This window comes from Planococcus citri, chromosome 4 (genome assembly GCF_950023065.1).
Source record: "Planococcus citri chromosome 4, ihPlaCitr1.1, whole genome shotgun sequence".
Classification (NCBI taxonomy): Eukaryota; Metazoa; Arthropoda; class Insecta; order Hemiptera; family Pseudococcidae; genus Planococcus; species Planococcus citri.
The window spans coordinates 2888180-2910988 of record NC_088680.1 but is presented as its reverse complement, the minus strand read 5'-3'; the positions used below and the strand labels follow the sequence as shown (position 1 = coordinate 2910988).

Sequence of the window (22809 nt, the reverse complement as noted above, 5' to 3'; positions counted from 1 at the left end):
ATTCGAAAAAAGACCATTTCATCCCATAGGTATGAACTTGAGCATGCTGAAATTTTGGCCGAAGAGGCTATGCCTGGTACCTATAGTCCAGTCACTTTAGCAAAATTTTTAGTCGAACCTCAAAAAAATTAGGGGCAAGCTGAATTTCACATTATTTGTTCAGATTGGTCTCTAAAACAACTCAGCAAAAGTTGCACCCCCCCCAACTTGACCGCTATCCCCGCAAGAGGTCATTAACCTTTGCCGATACAGGTTTTTCGGGGGTATCGCCAAAATGAAGAGTCCGAGAGGAAAAATGTTCGAAGAAAATTGTTCTACGCTAAATTTCCTATCAGCATGACAAGTCCAGCTTTTCCCAAAATGGCGATTTCACCCTTACTGAGGAGGGGGTAAAGTTGTCAATTTTATGAAAATTGTTTTAAAAAATGAAAATCGGCAATTTAAAACGTGAACTCGATTCACGGTAGACTCAAAAATATTTTGACCAAAGTTGCACACTGCAACTTGTCTGCTACCCCCGCGAAAGGTCATTGACCTTTGTCAATCTACGTTTTTCGGCTATATCGCCGAAATGAAGGGTCGGAGGGAAAAAAGTGATTGAACTAAAATTATTCTACGTCAAATTTCCTATAAGCATGACCAGTTCAATTGAAATATATTTTTCGATTTTTGGTAAATTTTTGAAAATCAAGTTTAGGCCAAAAATGAGAAAAAAAAATCAAAATTTTACCAAATTGAGCTGTAAAGCTGAAATTTGGGACAAACCTTATTTTCGACCTTCCAAATCGATTGGAAACAATTTCAAATCGTTTTGAGCAGTTCTAGAGCCTCCAGAATATTTTTGAAACTTGAAATTTCCACAAAATTTCATCAAATGAAGTTAGAATGCGGAAATTCACACTGTAATCCAATTTTAACACGCTATTAAGTCAACTGCTGGTGGGTTTGAGTCATTTAGTGGCCACCAGCGACTTTTTGAAAATTATTGGAGCCTCCAGTAGATTTTTGAAACTTGAAATTTCCATAAAATTTTATTAAAAACAGTTAGAAAGCTAAAATGTATTCTGTAAACTAATTTCAATACGCTAGGGAGTCGACTGCAAGTACATTTCAAGTCGTTTCGGAGCATCCAGCGTCCTTTTAGAAATTACTGGAACCTCCAGTAAATTTTTGAAACGTTTATAGAGTGAATTTTTGCTTTCCAACTGCCTTTAATGAAATTTTAAGTTTCTAAAATCTGTTGGAGGCTCTAGTAATTTTCAAAAGGTCGCTTGAGGCTCCAAAATGACTTGAACCAACTTGCAGTCGACTTGATAGCATATTGAAATTGGAGTACATTGTCAATTTTGGATTTCCAACTCGGCTTGGAAAATTTTTATGGAAATTTCGAGCATTGAAATATCTGGTGGGGGCTCCAGTAATTTCCAAAAAGTCGCTGGATGCTCCGAAACGACTTGAAATGTACTTACAGTCGACTCCCTGGCGTATTGAAATTAGTTTACAGAATATATATTAGCTTTCTAACTGCTTTTTAATAAAATTTTATGGAAATTTCAAGTTTCAGAAATGTCCTTTGTTTCCAATCGATTTGGCAGGTCGAAAATAAGGTTTGTCCCAAATTTCAGCTTTACAGCTCAATTTGGTAAAATTTTGATTTTTTTTCTCATTTTTGGCCTAAACTTGATTTTTAAAAATTCACCAAAAATCGAAAAATATATTTCAATTGAACTGGTCATGCTTATAGGAAATTTGACGTAGAATAATTTTAGTTCAATCACTTTTTTCCCTCCGACCCTTCATTTCGGCGATATAACCGTAAAACGTAGATTGACAAAGGTCAATGACCTTTCGCGGAACTTTGGTCAAAATATTTTTGAGTCTACCGTGAATCGAGTTAACGTTTTAAATTGCCGATTTTCATTTTTTAAAACAATTTTCATAAAATTGACAACTTTACCCCCTCCTCAGTAAGGGTGAAATCGCCATTTTGGGAAAAGCTGGACTTGTCATGCTGATAGGAAATTTAGCGTAGAACAATTTTCTTCGAACATTTTTCCTCTCGGACCCTTCATTTTGGCGATACAGCCGAAAAACCTGTATCGGCAAAGGTTAATGACCTCTTGCGGGGATAGCGGTCAAGTTGGGGGGTACAACTTTTGATGAGTTGTTTTAAAGACCAATCTGAACAAATAATGTAAAATTCAGCTTGCCCCTAATTTTTTTGAGATTCGACTAAAAATTTTGCTAAAATGACTGAACTACTAATCAGTAAATCAAATGTTTAGTCCATCTGGTTGCTAATTCAAGCTATTGGAAAATTTAAAAATCCAGTAAAATCAGCTCATCAAATAAACTTCAGGGGGTCAAATTTTGGTAAAACAGGCTGTGCTGGATACCAATTCGACTCATATCATCATTTTCCGGATCCGGCTATCCGATCAGGAAACAGATTTTTTTATTACTTTTTCTTTCTCATGTTACCTACGTGAAAAAATTCGATTTCTGATATTGTGAGCCTCTGTGAGGGAAGGGAAGGGAGGGGAAGGGAAGGGAAGGGAATGGGGGGATGAGGGGAGAGGGGGTTATTTCTCTACATCATCCGAAGACACTCGTGCATAAGGTGAAATCGTATCGAGCTCCCTCCCCCCCACATCATTTTTGATTCCAATTGATGGAATAGATTTTATAAAATTTGGAAAAAAATTTTCTGGTCACGAAGAAATTTGATCTTAATTTTCAAAAACTTGAAAAAAATTAATGCTTCTAGAATTTCTAGATTTTCAAAGTAAGAAAGGCAACAACTTGAACAAAAAGAGTCATCAATTGGTTTCTAGGAAAAGATAGAGCAAAATTTTAACATAGGTAACAGGGAATAATTCCACCACTGGAATGACACGATGCAAAAAATTTATCAAAAAAATCCCGCTCGTTAAAACGTGTCAATAAAATACGATTTCAAAAAATAAAATCGCCCCAAAACACGTTCCAATAGAGGGGAGTAAAAATATACCAACGACAGTATACCAAAAAAAATATACACATTCAAAAAAACGAATAAAAAAACCAAAGTAAAAAAAAGTCACAAACTCAAATAAATATTAAAAAAATAGTGAAAAAAATCGTTCAAAAAAAAACACAAAACAATAATAAAAAATAGCCGTATAAAAAATCTACTACTGCGTGCGCATAAATATTTATCTATACGTAAAAAAACAAAAAAATGATGAAAAAAAAATGAAAAAATAACAAAAAAAAAAACGAAAAACGTGTGTGCATGGCAAGAAACAGGTTACGTTATTAACTCACCAATCGTTTCCTGTTTTGCCCAAATTTGGTCTTTTTCTACCAATCTGATGAGGTTTCGGTTCGGCGACTAAATTCACATCTGAAATGATTATTTATTCGTTTCAAAACACCAAAATTCAAAAACTGTGTATACAAAAAACAAAAATCAAAAATACACGAGTCGATTTTTGGTTTTGTTTAAATTTTGATTTCTATATGTTTTTGTTTTAGTTTTGCGCACTTGAAAATAATACGTAAGTATGACGAAGCGAATAAAACGTTTGCCGAGGTGTATTTCATCTTCCTTATTATTATTTTTTTTTCTTGCTAGAAATGTGACAATTGTGGCCTGCGAAGACGTCTCTTCTCTCTTTTAAATAGCTTGTAAAAGACCCCTCGAAGCGAAAATAAAAACCCCTATAAAACTACAATCGAGACGTTTAGCTGGAGCTGGAACTTGTAAAATATTTAAAAAGAACCGACTTTTCTTCGTTCTATTTCATCTTTCGTCTTTATGTTAATTCAGCGTTCAACGCCGCAGCAGCAAGAGAAAGAGAGGGCGATTAACGTTGAAACGAGTTGTTGGCGCGTGTAACACGTCAAAACAGCAACAACTAAATGATAAATTAACCGTATACGAAGATAAGAAAAACAGCTTTCGTACAACACACGACGACGACGACGAGAAAGGTCTTAAAGTGTTAAGTTACGAATAAAGTTCGCCTGTCAAATGCAACTCGCTTTGGCATAACGACGAAATCATTTTTACCGGATTTGCCACCTTTGGGTAGAGGGAAACTGGAGCAAGGGTAGTTTTTGTCGTTTTTTTTCTTACGCCGAGAGGTTGATGCTTGAGGGATGTCTCGTGTGAGTTAAGAAATGTGTTTTATTCGAAATGCTAAATTATTAGTGGTATTTTCAGAGTAGGTGGTTGTTTTCCAACTCAAGGTTTCTGATACGAGACCAGAGAAGATGATCCGAGTCAGTTCGCAAATGAGACTCTTTTATTATTCTGATAAGACCTCATCATTTCATCAATCTAACTAGTTACGAGTACTCAAAATTATCATTCTGAGAGATTAATGGAGCAAAACGTGCGTTGTAGAATTTCAAATTACATAAGTAGGCCTACATGCCTAATTATCAAAATTCAAAGTCTAATCTTATCTTCGTACGAACACTATAAGATTTCCTTTTCATAAACATACTTCTGAGGATGGATTCCCTATTCAAGCTGATTTTGGTTATTCTACTCGTATTTCATGTTCAACCAAAATGTGATGGTAAGTACTTACTTATTTACATGTCTACTTATTATATGTATGTACTCAAAAGTGAATTTTAGATACAGAGATTTTTCAAACCCAAAGGCCAAAACCAGGCTCAATATTTTCAATTTTGATTTGCACTATTTTGATTAACTGAAACTACGAGTAAAATTGTGTGACAGGCAGTTCCAATACCCTGGAAGAATATTCTTTGATGAACATTAAGGATTGAATTGATTCGTCAATTTCAAGTGGACAATATCAACGTTTGAAAAAGGAAAGAAGACTCAAAGATTATATCAAATTTATACGAAAGCAACTCAAAAAATCAAAATGGAAAACAATGGAAAAACAACGCATATATGTAAGTACTTGAACCATATCGATCGCAAATTCTCTTCTATGAATGCACTAGGCAGGTTCTACTCAGCGGTTGAAAATTTGCAAAACGCTTATTTTTTGATTAAATTCGTGTTTTGAAAATTTCTTCTTGGCAAATATTTCGCTTTAATTATGCCAAAATATTGAAAGATATCATTCCTGAAACTGGGAGAAAATTTTGGAACGCAGTGGTGCCAATTTTTTGATCATTTTGCCCATTTTGAAAAAATCAAAAAAATCTCTAGTTTCAGGAATGAATAGACACTCGAACCAGTTTCAGCTTTTTGATTCTGTTAACAGGTGGCATGCATGATCTGTTAGCTCAGCCAATATGTGCTTGATCAAGTCTACTGGTATGAGGTCTTCTCCCACTGCCTTGTGGTTTCTGGCTCTCTTCGCTGGATTCCTTAGCTCCCACATTTCTATTTGTGGTACCTCCTCAGTGAATGCAACTTCAATTTGAGCTGGTCATGTATCATCTCCATTTATGTGACCTCCTCTGACAAAATTGACCATTTCGACTAAATTTCAAAAAATGTTTTTTTTTTTTTCAAAAATCTGATCTTTGATCCCTTGACATTCATTTTAAATGCCATTATTTCGGTAATTTTTTTTTTGTCAAAATGGTCGGTTTTGTCAGAACGGGTCACATATAGTTCTTCTATACAGTCTATCCAGACCTCTTCCGTTTCTTGATTATTGACACAGTATTTTCCATATTTCTTTTGCATATACACTTTCTTCCACTTTTCTGTTATTTTGGGATCAATCAATGCAAAATATTTGGGAAGAAGCAAATATTTAAAACATGAATTCATTGAAAAATAACAGTGGTTTTGTGATTTTGAAAAACAGCAAAACATGACACAAAATATCCAATTCGGGCTATTTTTCTAAAAGAGGTTGTGCAGTGACAGGAGAGAATTTTTTTTTAATTCTTCCTCTTTGAAGGGGCACCTCCTGAGCTAAAATTTTTTGTATATTTTCAACTCAAACTGAAGGTCTCTACTGAGCCAAGGCAGAATTCGCCGACTTTTTTTGGGTGATCCACCCTATTTTACACACTTTATTTAAAAATAATATCGCAATCAAAATTTTTGACAGGACATCGCAGCATTCATCTGTTTATGCGGCCTCATTCAGGAATTCATTCATGAAGTGTATGAAGAGGCTCAGATTTTCCTACACCCCAACACTTACAAATGCCCGATAACTTGGAGAAAATACATCGCGCAATCTAACCATTCGGTTTGTGTAAAATTAAGGGGCTCCAATGATGAACCTGGATTGCTGTTGTCATCAAAATACAACCACAATTTTGGACGAGCTCTTTGTTCAGCATACAAGGTGGGTTTCAGACATATAAACTGCGACCCAACCACAGTAGAAGTGCTCTCAAAGTTGAAACGAGAAACATCGAAGACCATAGTTGAAATACTTAAAGTAGAAGATCGATTGAACCTATTAATTTCCGAAGAAATAGATTACATTAACATGTTTATGACTGCTTTGGGAAGAACCCCCTTCCCTTATCTAATCTATTCTTACCATGGTCTGGAATTCGCTGTTCCTAAACTGCCAGATAATTCAGATATAAAGTTATGCTCTGGTTATCTTCCTGAATCACTTGTTCAAAGTTTGACGTGATCATTACTCGAAATTGAAGGGTACAGGAATGTCACTGACCTACCCAGCTCTATTTTTTCCTGAAAATCTCAACGTTTGTCTTAAAATCTTTGTTTTTTAAAATTAAAAGATCGAGTTTTTGCTTAAAAAGTTGTGTTTTTGTTACCATTGCAAAAAATTTTCGTTTTCTGGCCAAATTTTACCATAAAAAATTTTAAAATTTTGATAAAAATCAAGCAGAAAGTTGGAATATGGTTGCACTTTTTGACCATCTACTCGTAAATCAATTGGTGCGTTTTGAACCATTTTGTAGCCTTCAGTAGGTTTTTAAATTTTTTTAGTTCTTGAAAAATACATACTATCGCAATGTGCATTTGAACTTTTTTGATTTATCGCAGGGGTTGTCACAACTGTCAATTCAAGTTTGCAAACGCTGAATCTACCATTTGAACTCACATTAGAAGTTAGAGAACTGAATTTTTTACGATTTCGAAACGTTGTCGTATTTACGGCGAACCAGTTAGGCAATTTAATTAACACGCAGAATGCATTGATGATTGAATTGCATAACCAGTTTGCCGTAACGCTTTGTTCGCTGTTTTCATAGATATGAACCCTAAACTGGATCGGAAGCTCGTGAAGCAAAAATTCTATTCACCTCCGGAGATAAGCCACGCCCTCCGTAGATATCTTTGCATTCACCTCCGGAGAAATACACGATTTGCGATTGGCTGATTTTTTGGCTTCACTTTTTCCTGTACATTTTAAATGTAAGCAGCCGATCCAGTTTAGGGTTCATATCTATGGCTGTTTTCACGAAGCAATATATTTCAAAATGGGTTTTCACCATTTTATTTTAAAATTTTTTTTCAAAATTCGAGCTCTGAATTTTTTTGTTCATAGGAGGAGAAGGGAGGGGATGGAAAATTTAAGCAATTTTCACCAGCTGTTTGTTTCCTGAAATTTTTCTGTTAATGTTTTTTTTTTGAACTTTCTTCAGAAATGTACCAGTCATTTGAAAAAAAAATCAATCTTTGAATATCAAAAAAGATGAGAAATTGCATCAAATGATCAGAATAGTAAAAAATATCTATCATTAAAACAAGTATTGATGATTTTTTTTTCAATTCCATAATTTTCGGTCATTTTTGAGGAAATTTCTATCTTTCTACTCCTCCTTTACTGAATATTCTCTGTCCAGATTGAAACTTACAAGAATGAAAAAAGATTGCAACTTTGAACTATTAGTTTGATAATTAAATTTCGAAAAAAACCCAGGTAATTGAAGTTTCCAACTTCCACGGTACAAAAATCGACTTCTTATCTATCCTAGCGAAGCCCCAAATGGAAGTATTTTTTTCCTCATAAAAGATGCGCTAAACAAGAACACCAGAGCTGGAAAGAAAAAGAGTAAAAAACCATGCCACTTATTTCAACTGTTGCACGCGGTAGCATCGTCGTATACAGAAGATTGAAAACACCGTAATAGTAAATTGACATTGAAAATCAAATCAAGCGAAGTTTAAAGTTGAAAATTTTTTACTTCCCGAAACACAAACTCGACTTAAGCTTATACGAACACTTGAGGCAAAGTAAAAAAAAAAAAAAAAATGCAGGTACCTTATTCGGCTTGCTTGCTTAACACAGCCTCGAGGGAAATCTTACAAACAAGGCATAAAAGACCCATTTATGCGAAAATGAGGCAGACGATCAAGGGTTAAGATGAGAAGAGGGCAATAGTTTAGTAAAAATAAAAAAATAAAAAAACGCAAGAAAATTGTATCTACACTGCCACAATAAAGCAACATTTTTCTATACACCTAAAAAAAAATGTATAAATAAAAGAGAAAAAATATATAGAAGAATACTATGTGTGCTTATATTATTATATAGAAACGAAGGAGAAGTAAAACGAGCAGGGTGCACCCAACTATATGAATAAAGGAAACCTGATTTTCCTAACTTAAATTAGTTTATGTTTTTCCGTACACTTTTGCGCGTCGTTCGTCCTTTTGTGCAGTTTTCGTCTTTTTTTTTTCTTCCCATTTCTTCTTCTTTTAAACAGATATCGACTTCTCCAGAGTCTATTAAATTCTTCTGAGCACTAAAAAACTTTATAATTTGGTTTAGGTACCTACCTACTCTCCTCTCTTTATGCCATTTTGGCTGAAAAAATCTCCGGGCTAATGCAATTTTAAAATATAGATTAAAAAGTAAAGATTAACGAGAATTTCATTTTTGTGTGCTCATCGTCTCCGTTATTCTTTAAATTGTTTCGGCGATGAAGTTTCCATCTATACGATATCGGCATGGTAATTTCGTTTGTTGAAAAATACAGCCTTTACTCTATACGAGTAGGTCTCTCGATTGCTCATGTTTGGAAATTTCCCTCGCTCGAATGGTACCTATTCATTTATGTATAGTCGAAGTCTCCTTCTGAATACGGTGTAAAGATAGGTGCTCTTAGTGTACTATTGTGAATTTGTCGTCGCCTACCTCTTAACCATGAATACATCCAATTATTCTCGAGTACTTTGCCCGGTTCACTTGATGGATTTATATTTACCTACCGGTTTAGAATTTGCTAAATGCTTCGAATAATTACCCTATTATACGATAGGTGTTCACTGTGCAGTGCTGTGCTCTATGATGATTGATGGTGTGTAAATGATGGTACCGAGGATCCACTGAAGACTCCAGAAAACCTTGAATCTGTCACCAATTCATTTGAGAGGTCCAAATTAGGGTATAAGTTGAATTTTAGCTGTTCATACTGACGCATTTGTAAAGGATTTTTCCTCATTTTCTTCCTCAAAAATAATCGTTCGGGGGTATTCAAAATTCTTGTATTATAGAAATTGTAATTTTTCGTTTAAAATTTTTGATGCTTCATTTTGAAACAGAGAGACCAATTGAAGCATACGTTTCCAAAACGCACTAAGTCCATTTTCAAAGATTCTGAGGTTGCAAGGCCATCCAGCATAAAGTTGTGACCCTAAATGGCTAATTTTTTGATATGTTGTGCCCAAGGGTCTTGGCTACAACATATCAAAAAATCAGCCAATTTGAGCGATTTCTACGTTTCCAAATTGTACTAAGTACCATGAATTTCTTATCAATATTTTTTTGGACTTAGTGCGTTTTGGAAACGTATGCTTCAATTTATTCGAGCGAAATGAAGGCAAATCATTTCGAAAATTCGTACTTCAAGAAGTAAATTTTGGCTACAAAATTATAATGAGAAAGATAGTTTTCTTGAGAATTTTGGTTGGGGAAGACTATTGTGTTCTCTTTGAGATTTTAGAATTTGAACGATGGCCTTGTTCTCCTTTCTTTTCAGAAATTTCAAATTTGGGAAAAAAACGAAGAGAGTCGAGCGAAGTGAGGGCAAAAAACAACGTTTTCTATGCAAAAAGATCATTTTTTTGAAAAAAAAATTTCCAACTCAATTTGAATGATGGTTTTGTAAAAATTTCAATTTGAAATAAGAAAAGCAGACGAGACCCAACGAAGTAGAGGTAGAAGCTTTCAAAAATTCATATTCAAGCACGACAGTCGAATTTCGTTAACGAAATGTTAAATGAACCGAATTTTCCTAAATTCTCAAATCATCAAATTCAAAAAATTGACCAACTTCAACACTTGCCAGTTTTTTTTAAAAATTTAGTTAATTTTCAAACTCTTTTAAAAAGGTTTCGTCAAAAACATATTTTTTTACTGATTTTTGATATAAAATTTTCAGATTTTTTCAAAATTTATAGGATTCGCTGATTTTGGTAGTCTATTAAGTTTGCATTTCGAGAAGTAAAACAAAAAACACGTTTTTAATACGAAAAGTTTGTTCTCTTGGCTTCAAAAGTTGAGTGATCTGTTTGAGAAAAATTTTAAAAGTAAATAAATTTCAATAGTGAAATTTAAGAATTACAAAAGAACGAAACTTTTAAGCAAAAACCAGAATTTTTAAGGCGAAATGCTCAAGACTTTAGGTTATTTTGGCGCAAAAAAAAAAATACAAAATTTATTTCAACCTTATCCCCCGCCCCCCCCCCCGAAAAAAACTGAACACTTTTAATAGTTCAGGCAAAAAATCACATTTTTTGCGAATTTTGCCCAAAAAAGCGACAGAACTTCTCAACAGCTTTAATAGAAAACAGAACTTTACACACCAGTTTTGCCAAAAGTTCAGAACTTTTCTGGCTATTTTGGCGAAAAACAAGACCTAATTTTTTTTGAACAATTTCAACAAAAATTGAAGTATTTTTGCAAAAAAAAAAAAAAGCATTTTGTAATTTTGGTAAAAATGCGTTTTCTGTAATTTTGACAAAAACCGCACTTCAGCGCAAATTTTGGCATAGAAAACATAACTTTCTAGTAATTTTGGAAAAGTAAGGCAAGACAAAAATTCTCTGATTAGATTATTTCAATAGCAGCATTTCCACGAAGAAGTCTCTTTTGAATTTCCAAAAGTGAACTTCGAATGTTAACTTACAAACAGAGACAAAACTAAGGGAGGAATGGAGGGGGGGGGGGGGTAGACCACCTCCCAAAGATGTCAAATTTTGAAAAAGTTGTCAAATTTTGACGAAGTCAGCAAATTTTAAGAAATTTTAGACTCAATAAAGAAGCTATTTTGTCAACTTTTATGGAGTTTGAATAACACATTTTTGAAAGCATTTGCCTTCGCTTCGCTCAAACCTGTTAGCTTTTCTTTTTCGAAGTTGGGATTTTTAAAAAGCCCTCATTCGAATTTTAAAATTTTGAAACCAAAGAAATCAGACTCCTTACCTAAAAAAAACAAAGCTCTTTAACTTATCAAAATACGAATTTTCGAAAGCTTTTTCCCTCACAAGGGAACCTCTTGCGGTGTTTTGAGGTGTCACTTCGCTTCAAAACGGCTGGAAATGGTAGAATTTGCGCTCCAGGGGTTAGTTCTTGAAGAAATACAGCGATTGGCGCAAATTTCAAAAATTTCCTCACAAACGGTATCTTTTGATTTTTTTGATTTTTTAATTTTGAAAAAAGCTGGTCAAAAAGCCACTTTTGAGGTGTCACTCGCAAAATCGGCTCAAATGTGGATAAACTCGTTAAACAGGTCGAGTATAATACACAACTCGATTTTTAGCTGCCTAACTTCATATTCACGCCTTCTGGAGCAAATTCAAAATTCTGGAGAAATTGAAAAATCGCGCTGGAGGCTCCAGAATGGCTGGAAATGGTGAAATTTGGATTTGGGGGGGTTAGTTACGGACAAAATACAGCGATTCGCGTGAATTTCGAAAATTTCCTCACAAACGGTTATCTTTTGATTTTTTGGATTTTTTAAATTTTGAAAAAAGCTGGTCAAAAAGCCACTTTTGAGGTGTCACTCTCAAAATCGGCTCAAATGTGGATAAACTCGTTAAACAGGTCGAGTGTATTATACAACTCGATTTTTAGCTGTCCAACTTCATATTCACGCCTTCTGGAGCAAATTCAAAATTCTGGAAAAATTGAAAAATCGCGCTGGAGGCTCCAGAATGGCTGGAAATGGTGAAATTTGGATTTGGGTAATCAATATTAGTTGTGGGACTTATTCTGACTATTTTTATCGATCAAGTACGTACTTTTTTAAAAAAATGCATAAATCGCCAAAAACAGTCAATTTTGAATTTTCAAAAATTTGCCAAAAATCGAAAAATGAACTTGGGCAGCTGAAAATTTGGTTATGCTCTTTCCAAAAATTGCGGTCTCGTTAAAATTGGAGGCGGACACCTCAAGAGGTTCCCTGTTGTCAGTTCAATTCGGGCCTGTTTGCTTTTTTTTCAAACTTTGAATTCCTCAGAAATCATCATTCAAATTTTAAAATTTGGAAACAAAAAACATGAAACTGTTCACATAAAATAAAATTGTTTTCATTTCGTATGATGAAAAATACCATGTTGGAGGCTTCAAAAAATTGAACAGAAAAAACGAAAATTTTTTATAGGTCATGATAGGCTATGAGAAGACCCTATAATATCAACTGGCAGAATTGCTTTCTTAACTTTCGTTTCATTTGACAAAATTTGTATTCTTTTTTTCACACCAGACGGCGACTTTTCGGTTGCACATCCTCCCTACCCCCTATAAACAAAACCTTCACCTAGTTTCGTCCCCATGCTTGCGAATTACTCGAGTTCTTTAGAACCTTGATCCTCGAAACACTTTTTCAAGTTCTCTTCATCATTGCACAAAAATTACTAACGAACTAGAAAATCAATAATTAAGATGCTACCAAACTGATTTTGCGACTAAATCGCGACTTTTCGAGATCCAGAAAAGAGCAGATCGAGATCCACAGCCAGGTTATGAGACTTTGAAAAAATCCACCAGACACCCTCTCTACGTAATTTCCGTATACAGTAAAGGGGCTAATAACTCCACACCGTAATATAAGTATTTATTATACTTGTATTAAAAAAAGAGATAATGTTTCAGAAACAGAAGACGAGACGAGACGAGTATATGGTACCGTATATACGCGCGTAATTCGCGCAAATAAAATGGACGACTCCATTAGGGGGCGGTAATTTGTTATTTATTTGTGTACATGTACAGAAATCACGTAATAGCGGAATTGAATATAAAAGAAAAAAACACGAGAATGCTCTTGAGATTTGCAGAAAGCTAGCGATATAAAAATGTCAGCCTTTTCTAGGTGTGCGAGGGACGTCACGTTTACTTCTCCATAAGTCGAGCGCCCGTAAAATGACGGTTATACTACTCGTACATAGGCCACGCAGCACATGGGCACAGACGCAAGGGGTGAGCAATTTGCCCAATTCAGCACAATGCACACATAACGCTACAAGGCCATAAAACCTATACATGACCAACTCGTGAAGAGCATGTTTATCAATGACGCTTCCAGGTAATTACGCTAAAAGGTATTGCCCGTCACAAACACAACATATACATACGTACGAGTACAGTAAACGTACGTAAAGGTGCCTCTAATGCACCAAGGCGCGCCTTGCCTGTGCGGTTATACGAGTACTAGAAGAGGCCGCAAACTGACGCTTAAAAATCTACGATACCAAATCATAGCGAAAGGGGTTCCAGCTTCCATCTTCCATCCCCCACCCCAACCATCGAAGCAACTTGCAACTTGCAACTTGAATTGACTTATTGGAGCAGGTCGACGCATATGGCGAATGACCTACCCCTCTTCTCGTGTGTTTCAATTTACATCTCTCGTTACCAGATAGGTACGTACTAATACCTACATATTAAGCCCCGAAACTATACACTTTGATTAATCTTATAAATGTAGAGGTACTAGAGAGAGGTAACTAGGTAGGTACTCGTATCGATGGTACTCGACTTCGAAACTAACAACATCTCTCAAGTTTATACCATTTTACGCCCTGCCTTGCCCTGCCTCGCCTCGCCTTGCACCTTGCATCTTGTTCTACTATATCGTTCCTGTATATGAGATTTTTCTCGCATCAATTTGTCAAACCGAAAAGTAAACAAGCGAGCAACGTGTAATTTATTCATGAGATGAAGCTATCCCACGTTTACGCGTTTTGTCGCCTTTTTCTTTTAACAAGCCCACAACCCGACGAAATATAGGTATTTTTAAACATTTATGACACCGAAGCAGTTCACGTCGTTGTCTCGTCGTCGTTGCGGCGAAAATGATGACGATGATGAGCTCGAGAAGAGATTTTTTTCTTTAAAATGCGAGATGCGATAATCGTCGTGTGGCCTGGGGACTCGATAAAAATTTAATGAAGTGAACTTTAATTTTAAATCAAAAAAACTGGGCGAATCTGATTTTTGAATCCTTACAGCTTAGAAGGAGCCACAGGAGGAGTGGAAGACTCGTGAGAATAAGGTGAATGCCCAGGAAAAACTTTATTTTTGGATTTCATTGTCCACTGAAGAATCAGTGGTTGAAATCGAACATAAATTGAACAAAATTTGACTGTTTCATTAAAATCATCCAAGTGACATACCTCGTACATATCAAAAAATCAGACAATTTGGGCCATTTCTACGTTTCCAAATTGTACTAACAAGGGAACCTCTTGAGGTGTCACACTCCGATTTGAACGGGACCGCGATTTTTGGAAAGAGCATAGTCTAAAACCTCCAAAACCAAATTTTCAGCTGCCCAAGTTCATTTTTCGATTTTTGGCGAATTTTTGAAAATTCAAAATTGATTTTTTTTGCGATTTATGCTTTTTTTTAAAAAGTACGTACTTGATCAGTAAAAATGGTCAAAATAAGTCCCAAAACTAATATTAACTACGCAAATCCAAATTTTACCATTTCCAGCCATTCTGGAGCCTCCAGCGTGATTTTTAAATTTCTCCAGAATTTTGAATTTGCTCCAGAAGGCGTGAATATGAAGTTGGGCAGCTAAAAATCGAGTTGTGTGTTATACTCGACCTGTTTAACGAATTTATCCACATTTTAGCCGATTCTGGAGAGGACATCTCAAGAGTGGTTTTTTGACCAGATTTTTCATAATAAAAATATCCAAAAATTGAAGGGAGGCCCCAGGAAGGCTGGAAATGGCGAAATTCGCCCTGGTGGGGTTAACTCATGACAAAATACTGCGATTCGCGCAAATTTCAAAAATTTTCTTGCAAACCGGAAATTTTTGATTTTTGAATATTTTTATTTTGAAAAAAATCTGGTCAAAAACCCACTCTTGAGGTGTCCCCTCCAGAATCAGCTCAAATGTGGATAAATTCGTTGAACAGGTCGAGAATAACACACAACTCGATTTTTAGCTGCCCAACTTCATATTATTCACGCCTTATGGAGCGAAATCAAAATTTTGGAGAAATTTAAAAATCGCGCTGGAGGCTCCAGAATGGCTGGAAATGGCGAAATTTGAATTGGGGGAGGGGGGTTAATATCAGTTTTAGGACTTATTTTGAACATTTTTACTGATCAAGTACGTACTTTTTTAAAAAAAGCATAAATCACCAAAATAGTCAATTTTGGATTTTCAAAAATTCGCAAAAAAACGAATAATGAACTTGGGCGGCTGAAAATTTGGATTTGGGGGTTTTAGACCATGCTCTTTCAAAAAATCGCGGGCGGACACCTCAAGAGATTCCCTTGTGTAAGTACATACCATGGATTTCTTATCAATATTTTTTTGTTCTTAGTGCGTTTTGGAAACGTATACTTCAGATGTAAAACAAAACGAAAACAAGTTCAAAGCTCCAAGTTAATTCACCAGGCATTTGAAATTATCAATTGATGGCCATTTTCTGAAAATTTATTTTAAAAAATCGCCCAAGATTCAAAAGTACCATGAGCGGGGGGGGGGGACGTTTTCAACGCAACGTTTTTTCAGTCCAAAATTCAAAGCTTTTCCATTAAAAAAAAAAAAAAAAAAAAAAAAATGATGAATATGAAAAAAGAATTTAAAATTATTCTGAAAAACAAAAGAAAAACAGTACAAGAATTTGTTTCAAATGCTTCAATTTCAGAGAAGAAGAGGGGGGGGTGTCATAATTTTCAGTTTTCGAAAAGAACAACGCAATTGAATATTCTAAAAAAAAGTAACCTAACTAAGACATTTTGCTTAAAAAAAATTATGATTTTTTTTTTTTAATTTTAGCAAAATCTACATAATTATGAATTTTTTTTTTGTTAAAAAATAAATTATTTTAGCAAAACAGCAAGTTCTTGCAATTTTTGGTTTAAAAAAATGAGATTTTTGCAGAAAATTATTTTTAATTTACCAAAAAAAAACAAGCAATTTTGATTTTAAAAAAACATTGGTACTTGTAATTTTTGAAAAAAATCGGATTTTTTGCAACTTTGTCATTAAAATTAAACTCCTTGCAGCTTTTGGCAAAAACAAAGAAACATTATTGACCAAAAAAAAACATCTCGTAGCAATTTTTGTAAAAACTTTGAATTTTTTACCATTTTGGAAAAATATTAGATTTTCTGCAATTAAAAAAAAAAAAACTAGATTTTGTGCAACTTTGTCATAAAAATCGATTTTCTTGCAACTTTTGGCAAAAAGAAATTGGACAAAAAATCCATTTTGACCAAACGAAAAAAAAATAAAAAAATCAGATTTTTTGCTTGGATCAAAAATGAGTTTTTTTGGTACGATTTTGTAAAAAAAAAAAATAGATTTTTTGCAACTTTTGGCAGAAACATTCATTAATAACAAAAAAAATCATTTTTGAGAAATAAAAGGCCATTTTGACAAAAAAACTTTTTCTGATTAAAAAAGAGCCACTTCTGACTAAAAAAAGGTGACTACAAACAATGTTGACAAAAAAATCCACTTCTGACCACAGAAATAACATTTGTAGCAATTTAAGCAAAAACTTGGATTTTTTTGCAATTTTTTCAATGAACAGGACAATTTTGACAAAAAGCAGATTTTTGTCATTTTGAAAAAAAAAAAAAACTTTTTCTCTTATTTTGGCGAGAAATAGGCAACAGATTTCAAATTTATATCGAAAATAGCCCAATTAAGAACCACAGTCCTGTTCCACCACAACAGCACGTGGAATTCTTCAAGTACCTCTTAGATACATTACACGAAAGCATAAGGGTTGTGTTTTCTGAATATACGAGTATGTACGTGGTGCTAGTCTGCTCTGCTTCCCTTATACCCTCGAATTTGTCAAATTCCGCGAATTATTAACCATTTCGCACCTCTCTCTCTCTCTATTATAACGTCACACGAACAATACCCGGATGGTAAGTGGGTATTCTTCGCAACGTGTTATAATTAATTCGAGATAATCTTACAAGAATAACTCCGCGTCGAGATTCGAATCCGAAACAAAGCACCCAATTACAATAGACACGTTAACATTCGCTTCTTTCATTAAAATGTTTAATTGAACGACTAATTAAGGTTTCAGCGAGCTAATACCGGAATGAGATTCGTGGCTAATTAAGCGATCAGCGACGATTAAGTACGAGTACGAGGTGCGAATGCGTGTAATCGAAACAAATAGGTACGTTAAATTGGCGTATGATTGCGAATGAATGACGTGGTTGTATGTATTGATATTTTGAAATTCTCGTACCGGTTTACTTTATATGGAGATGAAATTGAAAAATGACTCAAATTTCGCCAAAAAGCGAAGCCCGTACAAAATAGGGGCATATAGAATTATTCCTTGAAGACTGTGAAGTCACTATTGAGGGGGGGGGTCTACATTATTTCAAAAAAGTGGAAAATCGTCAAAGATGAAAAATTACACCGCTGGCTTAACAAATTATCAGTCTAGCCCTCTGCTTGTTGTTTCTTCTGCATTCGTGTCGATTAAATATGCAGCCAGGTATAGTTGGATTAGAGGTAGCAGGTAGGTCTGGATATCTACTCTCGTTAAGGGCACAGTCACGAATACGAGTACAACAACATCACAAAATCGAAAAAACATTTCGTTCGGTACCAGGTTTCGCAATGAGAACTAACTTAGTACCTATAATGTCTGTGTACAAACGTGTACATAAGGAAAATTAACCGTGGCACGATATTATTGTGAATTATAGCATTTGTTTTAACCCGACGACATCCGTGTCGAGTTGTACCATCTTGTATACACGTAAGGCACCACAAACACCCGAATCTATACGCGATATATACGTATGATCGCGTTACGCTTCGCTTAATTACTGGAGGGATTAAGCCTGCGTCTATGGTGTGGTGTTTTCTTCTTCTTCTGTTTTTCTTTTTCTAGTCTGAATCGATTGCTAGACTTTCATTTATGATCATTGGCATATAATTTCTGATCTTGAGGAGAAAATTCACAGGCTTCCTTCCCTGCCGAATCGATCATGACACCACTTTTTTGAGCTGCACTGGAGGCTTTAAAAAAAATTCCAAGATTTCATATTTCTGCAGGAAATCGCTCGCAACGCTCTCCGAATCGGCCCGAAAGCGTTGGCCGTCAATTTGAGGGGGGAGGGCACTTCAATATTGAAATAGATTACCAGATTTTTATATAAAAATTCAAATTATTTCGAACGTCAGCACTATACCTAAGTTGGCATCACACCGACTTTTTTTGAGCCAATACGAGTACAAGTAACCAGAAAATACACAAAAAAAGAATTTCAGGGAATAGATAATTGTGACCTCACAGAGCCTCAAAATTTTCAAAGGCAGCAAAAATTAGCCTGATTTGACATCTTTTTTTTTTTTTGACTAAAATATTGAAATAGATAATCAGGACTCATGCAGGAGACAAACGAGACAAAAAGAGACATTTTCCATCAAAAATATGTAATTCGAAAGGAAAAAGGAAGATGGTTGCATGTTTCAAAAATTGAAAAATCAACATTAGGCTACGTCAATTATTTTCAAACGTTTTATTCATTTATTTATTTCTCCGTTATCTAACTTTTTTAGCTCAAAAAAAAATGTTGAAAACCTTCATATTTCAATTCATTCAATAGTTTTGGGGCTAAAAAAGTCAATGGGGTACTTGAACCTTATGTTTGAAAGTAAAGGTAATGTTATTAAAAATGTTGGAAAATTTGACTCCTTTCTCCTTTCCTATACCTAGTTTGTTTTAAGACACTCAAACTTGATTCAAATACCTATCAACTTCAAATTTTCAGGTAAAAAATGTCTAATTAAGGAAATGTTTGCAATTTTAATGAGTGTAATTTTTTTCAATTTTTTAAACCCCCCTCTCCCCCCTCTAAAGCGAATTGGTTTTCAATTTTAAAAAGTTAGATAAAGCAATTAATTAATTTTACAAAAACTAACAGTTTATCAAAAGTTAACCTTAATTTACCACAAAAAATAGCATTTATTTACAACAAAATTATCAATTCATCAAAAATTACAAGTAATTTACCAACAAATTACAGGTAATTTACCAAAAAATTACAGGTAATTTACCTAAAAATTACAGGTAATTTATCAAAAAATTACCAGTAATTTACCAGTAATTTACCAAAAAAATTACCAGTAATTTACCAAAAAAATTACCAGTAATTTACCAAAAAAATTACCAGTAATTTACCAAAAAAATTACCAGCAATTTGTCAAAGAAATGACCAATAATTTACTAAAAAATTCAAAAATTACCAGTAATTTACTAAAAAATTACCAGTAATTTACCCAAAAATTACCAGGAATTACCCAAAAATGAAAAAATTTAAAAATCATTATTAGTAATTTACCTAAAAGTTACCAGCAGTTCATAAAAAAATTACCAGTACTTTACCAAAAAATTATCAGTGATTTACCAAAAAATTACCAGTAATTTACCAAAAAATTACCAGTAATTTACCAAAAAATTACCAGTAATTTACCAAAAAAGTACCAGTAATTTACCAAAAAATTACCAGTAATTTACCAAAAAATTACCAGTAATTTACCAAAAAATTACCAGTAATTTACCAAAAAATTACCAATAAAACTGGATTTTACATTTACTACAATTTCTCAGCATCTACCAGTATTTTCATATTTTGCCAAAAATTATTCTAATTGAAATTAAACTGTAATTACCAGTAATTTAGGGAAAATTACGAGAAATTTACCAGAAATTTGTTGCCATTTACCAGAAAATTTGTATTGATTTATCCAAAATTCACCAAAAATTAGCAAATAATACCAGCTTTCCAACATTTACTACAATTTTTCAGTATTTACCAGTAATTAACCACAAATTACCAGTAATTTACTAAAAATGACCATTAAAACCGGATTTTACAAAATTTACTACAAATTCTGAGCGTCTACCAGTATTTTTATATTTTGCCAAAAATTATATCTACTAATTGTAATTAAGTTGTAATTACCAGTAATTTAGGGAAAATTACAAGAAATTTACCAGAAATTGGTTGCAATTTACCAGCAAGATTTATCCAAAATTCACCAAAAATTACCAAATAATACCAGCATTTCCAATATTTACCACAATTTTTCAGTATTTACCAGTAATTACCCACAAATTACCAGTAATTTACTAAAAATTACCATTGAAACCGGATTTTACAAAATTTTCTACAAATTCTGAGCGTTTACCAGTATTTTCATATTTTGCCAAAAATTATACTAATAATTGTAATTAAGTTGTAATTACCAGTAATTTAGGGAAAATTACAAGAAATTTACCAGAAATTGGTTGCAATTTACCAGCAAGATTTATTCAAAATTCACCAAAAATTACCAAATAATACCAGCATTTCCAACATTTACTACAATTTTTCAGTATTTAACAGTAATTAACCACAAATTACCAGTATTTCACCAAAAATTACCAGTAATTCACCAAAAATTACCAGTAATTTACCAAAAATTACCAGTAATTTACCAAAAATTACCAGTAATTTACCAACAATTACCAGTAATTTATCAACAATTACCAGTAATTTACCAAAAATTACCAGTAATTTACCAAAAATTACCAGTTATTTACCAAAAATTACCAGTAATTTACCAGTAATTTACCAAAAATTACCAGTAATTTTACAAAAAAAAACAACCAATAAAACCGGAATTTTCAAAATTTTCTACAATTTATTCTCAGTAGTTATTAGTATTTTACAAACAGTAACCGGTAACTTACCAGATGATTTACCAAAAATCATCAAAAATTCGTCATGTACTTACCAAAAATTTACAATAAAATGCCATAAACTTATCATGGTAAATATTGCTAAAAATTTGCCAAAAAATTAATAGAAAATAACCAGTAATTTTCCTAAATTTTCCAGTAGATATTTCATCAGAAATAACCAATGATTTGCCAAAGCTTACCAGGAGCTCTATACAAGAGTACAAAAAGTAATTGGGTGGGAGGAAAAGGGGATAATTTTGGAGGATTTCTTGACTCAAAAATAATTTTTTTGAATAAATTTAAAATTTTTATTTTTTTGACTTCATTTAAAGAGGGGAGGGGGACGAGACACGACTATGAGGGAAAATCTGTTGACAAGGCATCATCTGCTCATAAAATCTAACAACTTTTGGGGCTCAGAGCTTGCAAAATAATACGAGTAGTCACCACAGTGTTACAGTACTTAATTTAATCGTCAATTAGCAGTTTTCTCTTTTTAACACTTGACCACAGCCCTCGTTTGTACGATCTCCAAACACTGATGACTCAAGGACCTCAAGGTCCAGATAAAGTACCCGAGTCTGGAGTTGGATATCAATTCCCTAATACATATTTTAGGGTATCGAGTCCCCTTTACCTACATGTACAATGTACATGTAGATTATAATTTCAATACGATTAATTTATAGTTCGATATTTATCTCTTAAATAACGAGCACATATATTCCGTATAATACGTAGCTTTCCTCTCTAGCATGAAACTCGCGTTAATAAAAAAAATTATCGCAATATTTCAGACCTCTCTGGTGCTCGTTGAAAAGCCATAACTTGTCGTCGTCGTCGTCGTCGTCGTGCAATATTTCGCACCATATATACGTACAAAAGTGAAGCTGGTAAAAGTTACCAAGTTACAATGTGAAATTTCCACCGCATCGGAACGGCGGCGTGGAAAATCATAACTGAAAAGTGAAAAGCGAAAAGGAGACGATATCAGCTCGCAGCTCGCGTTACCAGTGTCAGCGCAGCCTATGCAAATAGGGGAATGTAGAATCATACGTGTGTGTGAGTAGACTGTATAGACGTAGAAGGCGGTGAACTGTGTTTAAATAAAGGGGATGAATGTAACTAGGAATTATTTCGATTAAATTAGCGGTTTCGAATGCATCATCGCGCTAGCAAATTCTGTTTGTTTGTAAACTCAACTCTCTAAGAGTATTATATATAGGCACGTGAAAAGAAACATCTACTACCTAGTCGCGATCAAAGGCTAATGAAATTCAATGAAGCTGACGCTGCGCTCGTGGTCAAAACAACTGTAGCTTTTCATATCTCGAAAGAATTAATCAAAAGAGCACTTATACGCCGAAGAAAAAAAATAATTAATGAAGTAACCAGCGAATATTTTTCAACTCTCACGCTCTCTCCATTCTTTTCTCTATAGCATAACTCAAAAGCACATTCTCAGCCAGGCAGGCAGGTATCGTATGCGTGAAAAGAAGACGAATTAGTGGTAGTGAAAGATGAGGGTTTTTTTGCCAAATGCCAGCCCATAACCTAATCCTTTCAAACGTTGATATTAATTTGAAAACATTTATTCACGAAATACGTACGTACGGTATCAACGTTATAGACAAGAAGTGTAAAGAGGGTGGGAAAAATCACCAACCTCCAACCAGCGGAATTTGCACGATGAACCGTAAAATTCGCAA

At 34.0% G+C, this 22809-nt stretch overlaps 1 protein-coding gene and 1 long non-coding RNA gene across 3 annotated transcripts in view; one reads left to right on the top strand and one right to left on the bottom strand.

Moving 5' to 3' along the window:
* LOC135845062 (RNA-binding Raly-like protein) overlaps positions 1 to 22809 on the bottom strand; it is a 196293-nt gene that overhangs the window by 103123 nt on the left and 70361 nt on the right. For both annotated transcript variants that reach the window (XM_065363526.1, XM_065363527.1), the window contains one exon: positions 3307 to 3385. In XM_065363526.1, the coding sequence (XP_065219598.1) occupies positions 3307 to 3385 (79 nt within the window). The remainder of the gene's footprint in view (positions 1 to 3306; positions 3386 to 22809) is intronic.
* Positions 4492 to 6795, top strand: LOC135845527 (uncharacterized). The gene is made up of 3 exons (XR_010558769.1): positions 4492 to 4568; positions 4736 to 4917; positions 6039 to 6795. It is a non-coding gene; the product is annotated as an uncharacterized LOC135845527 (long non-coding RNA).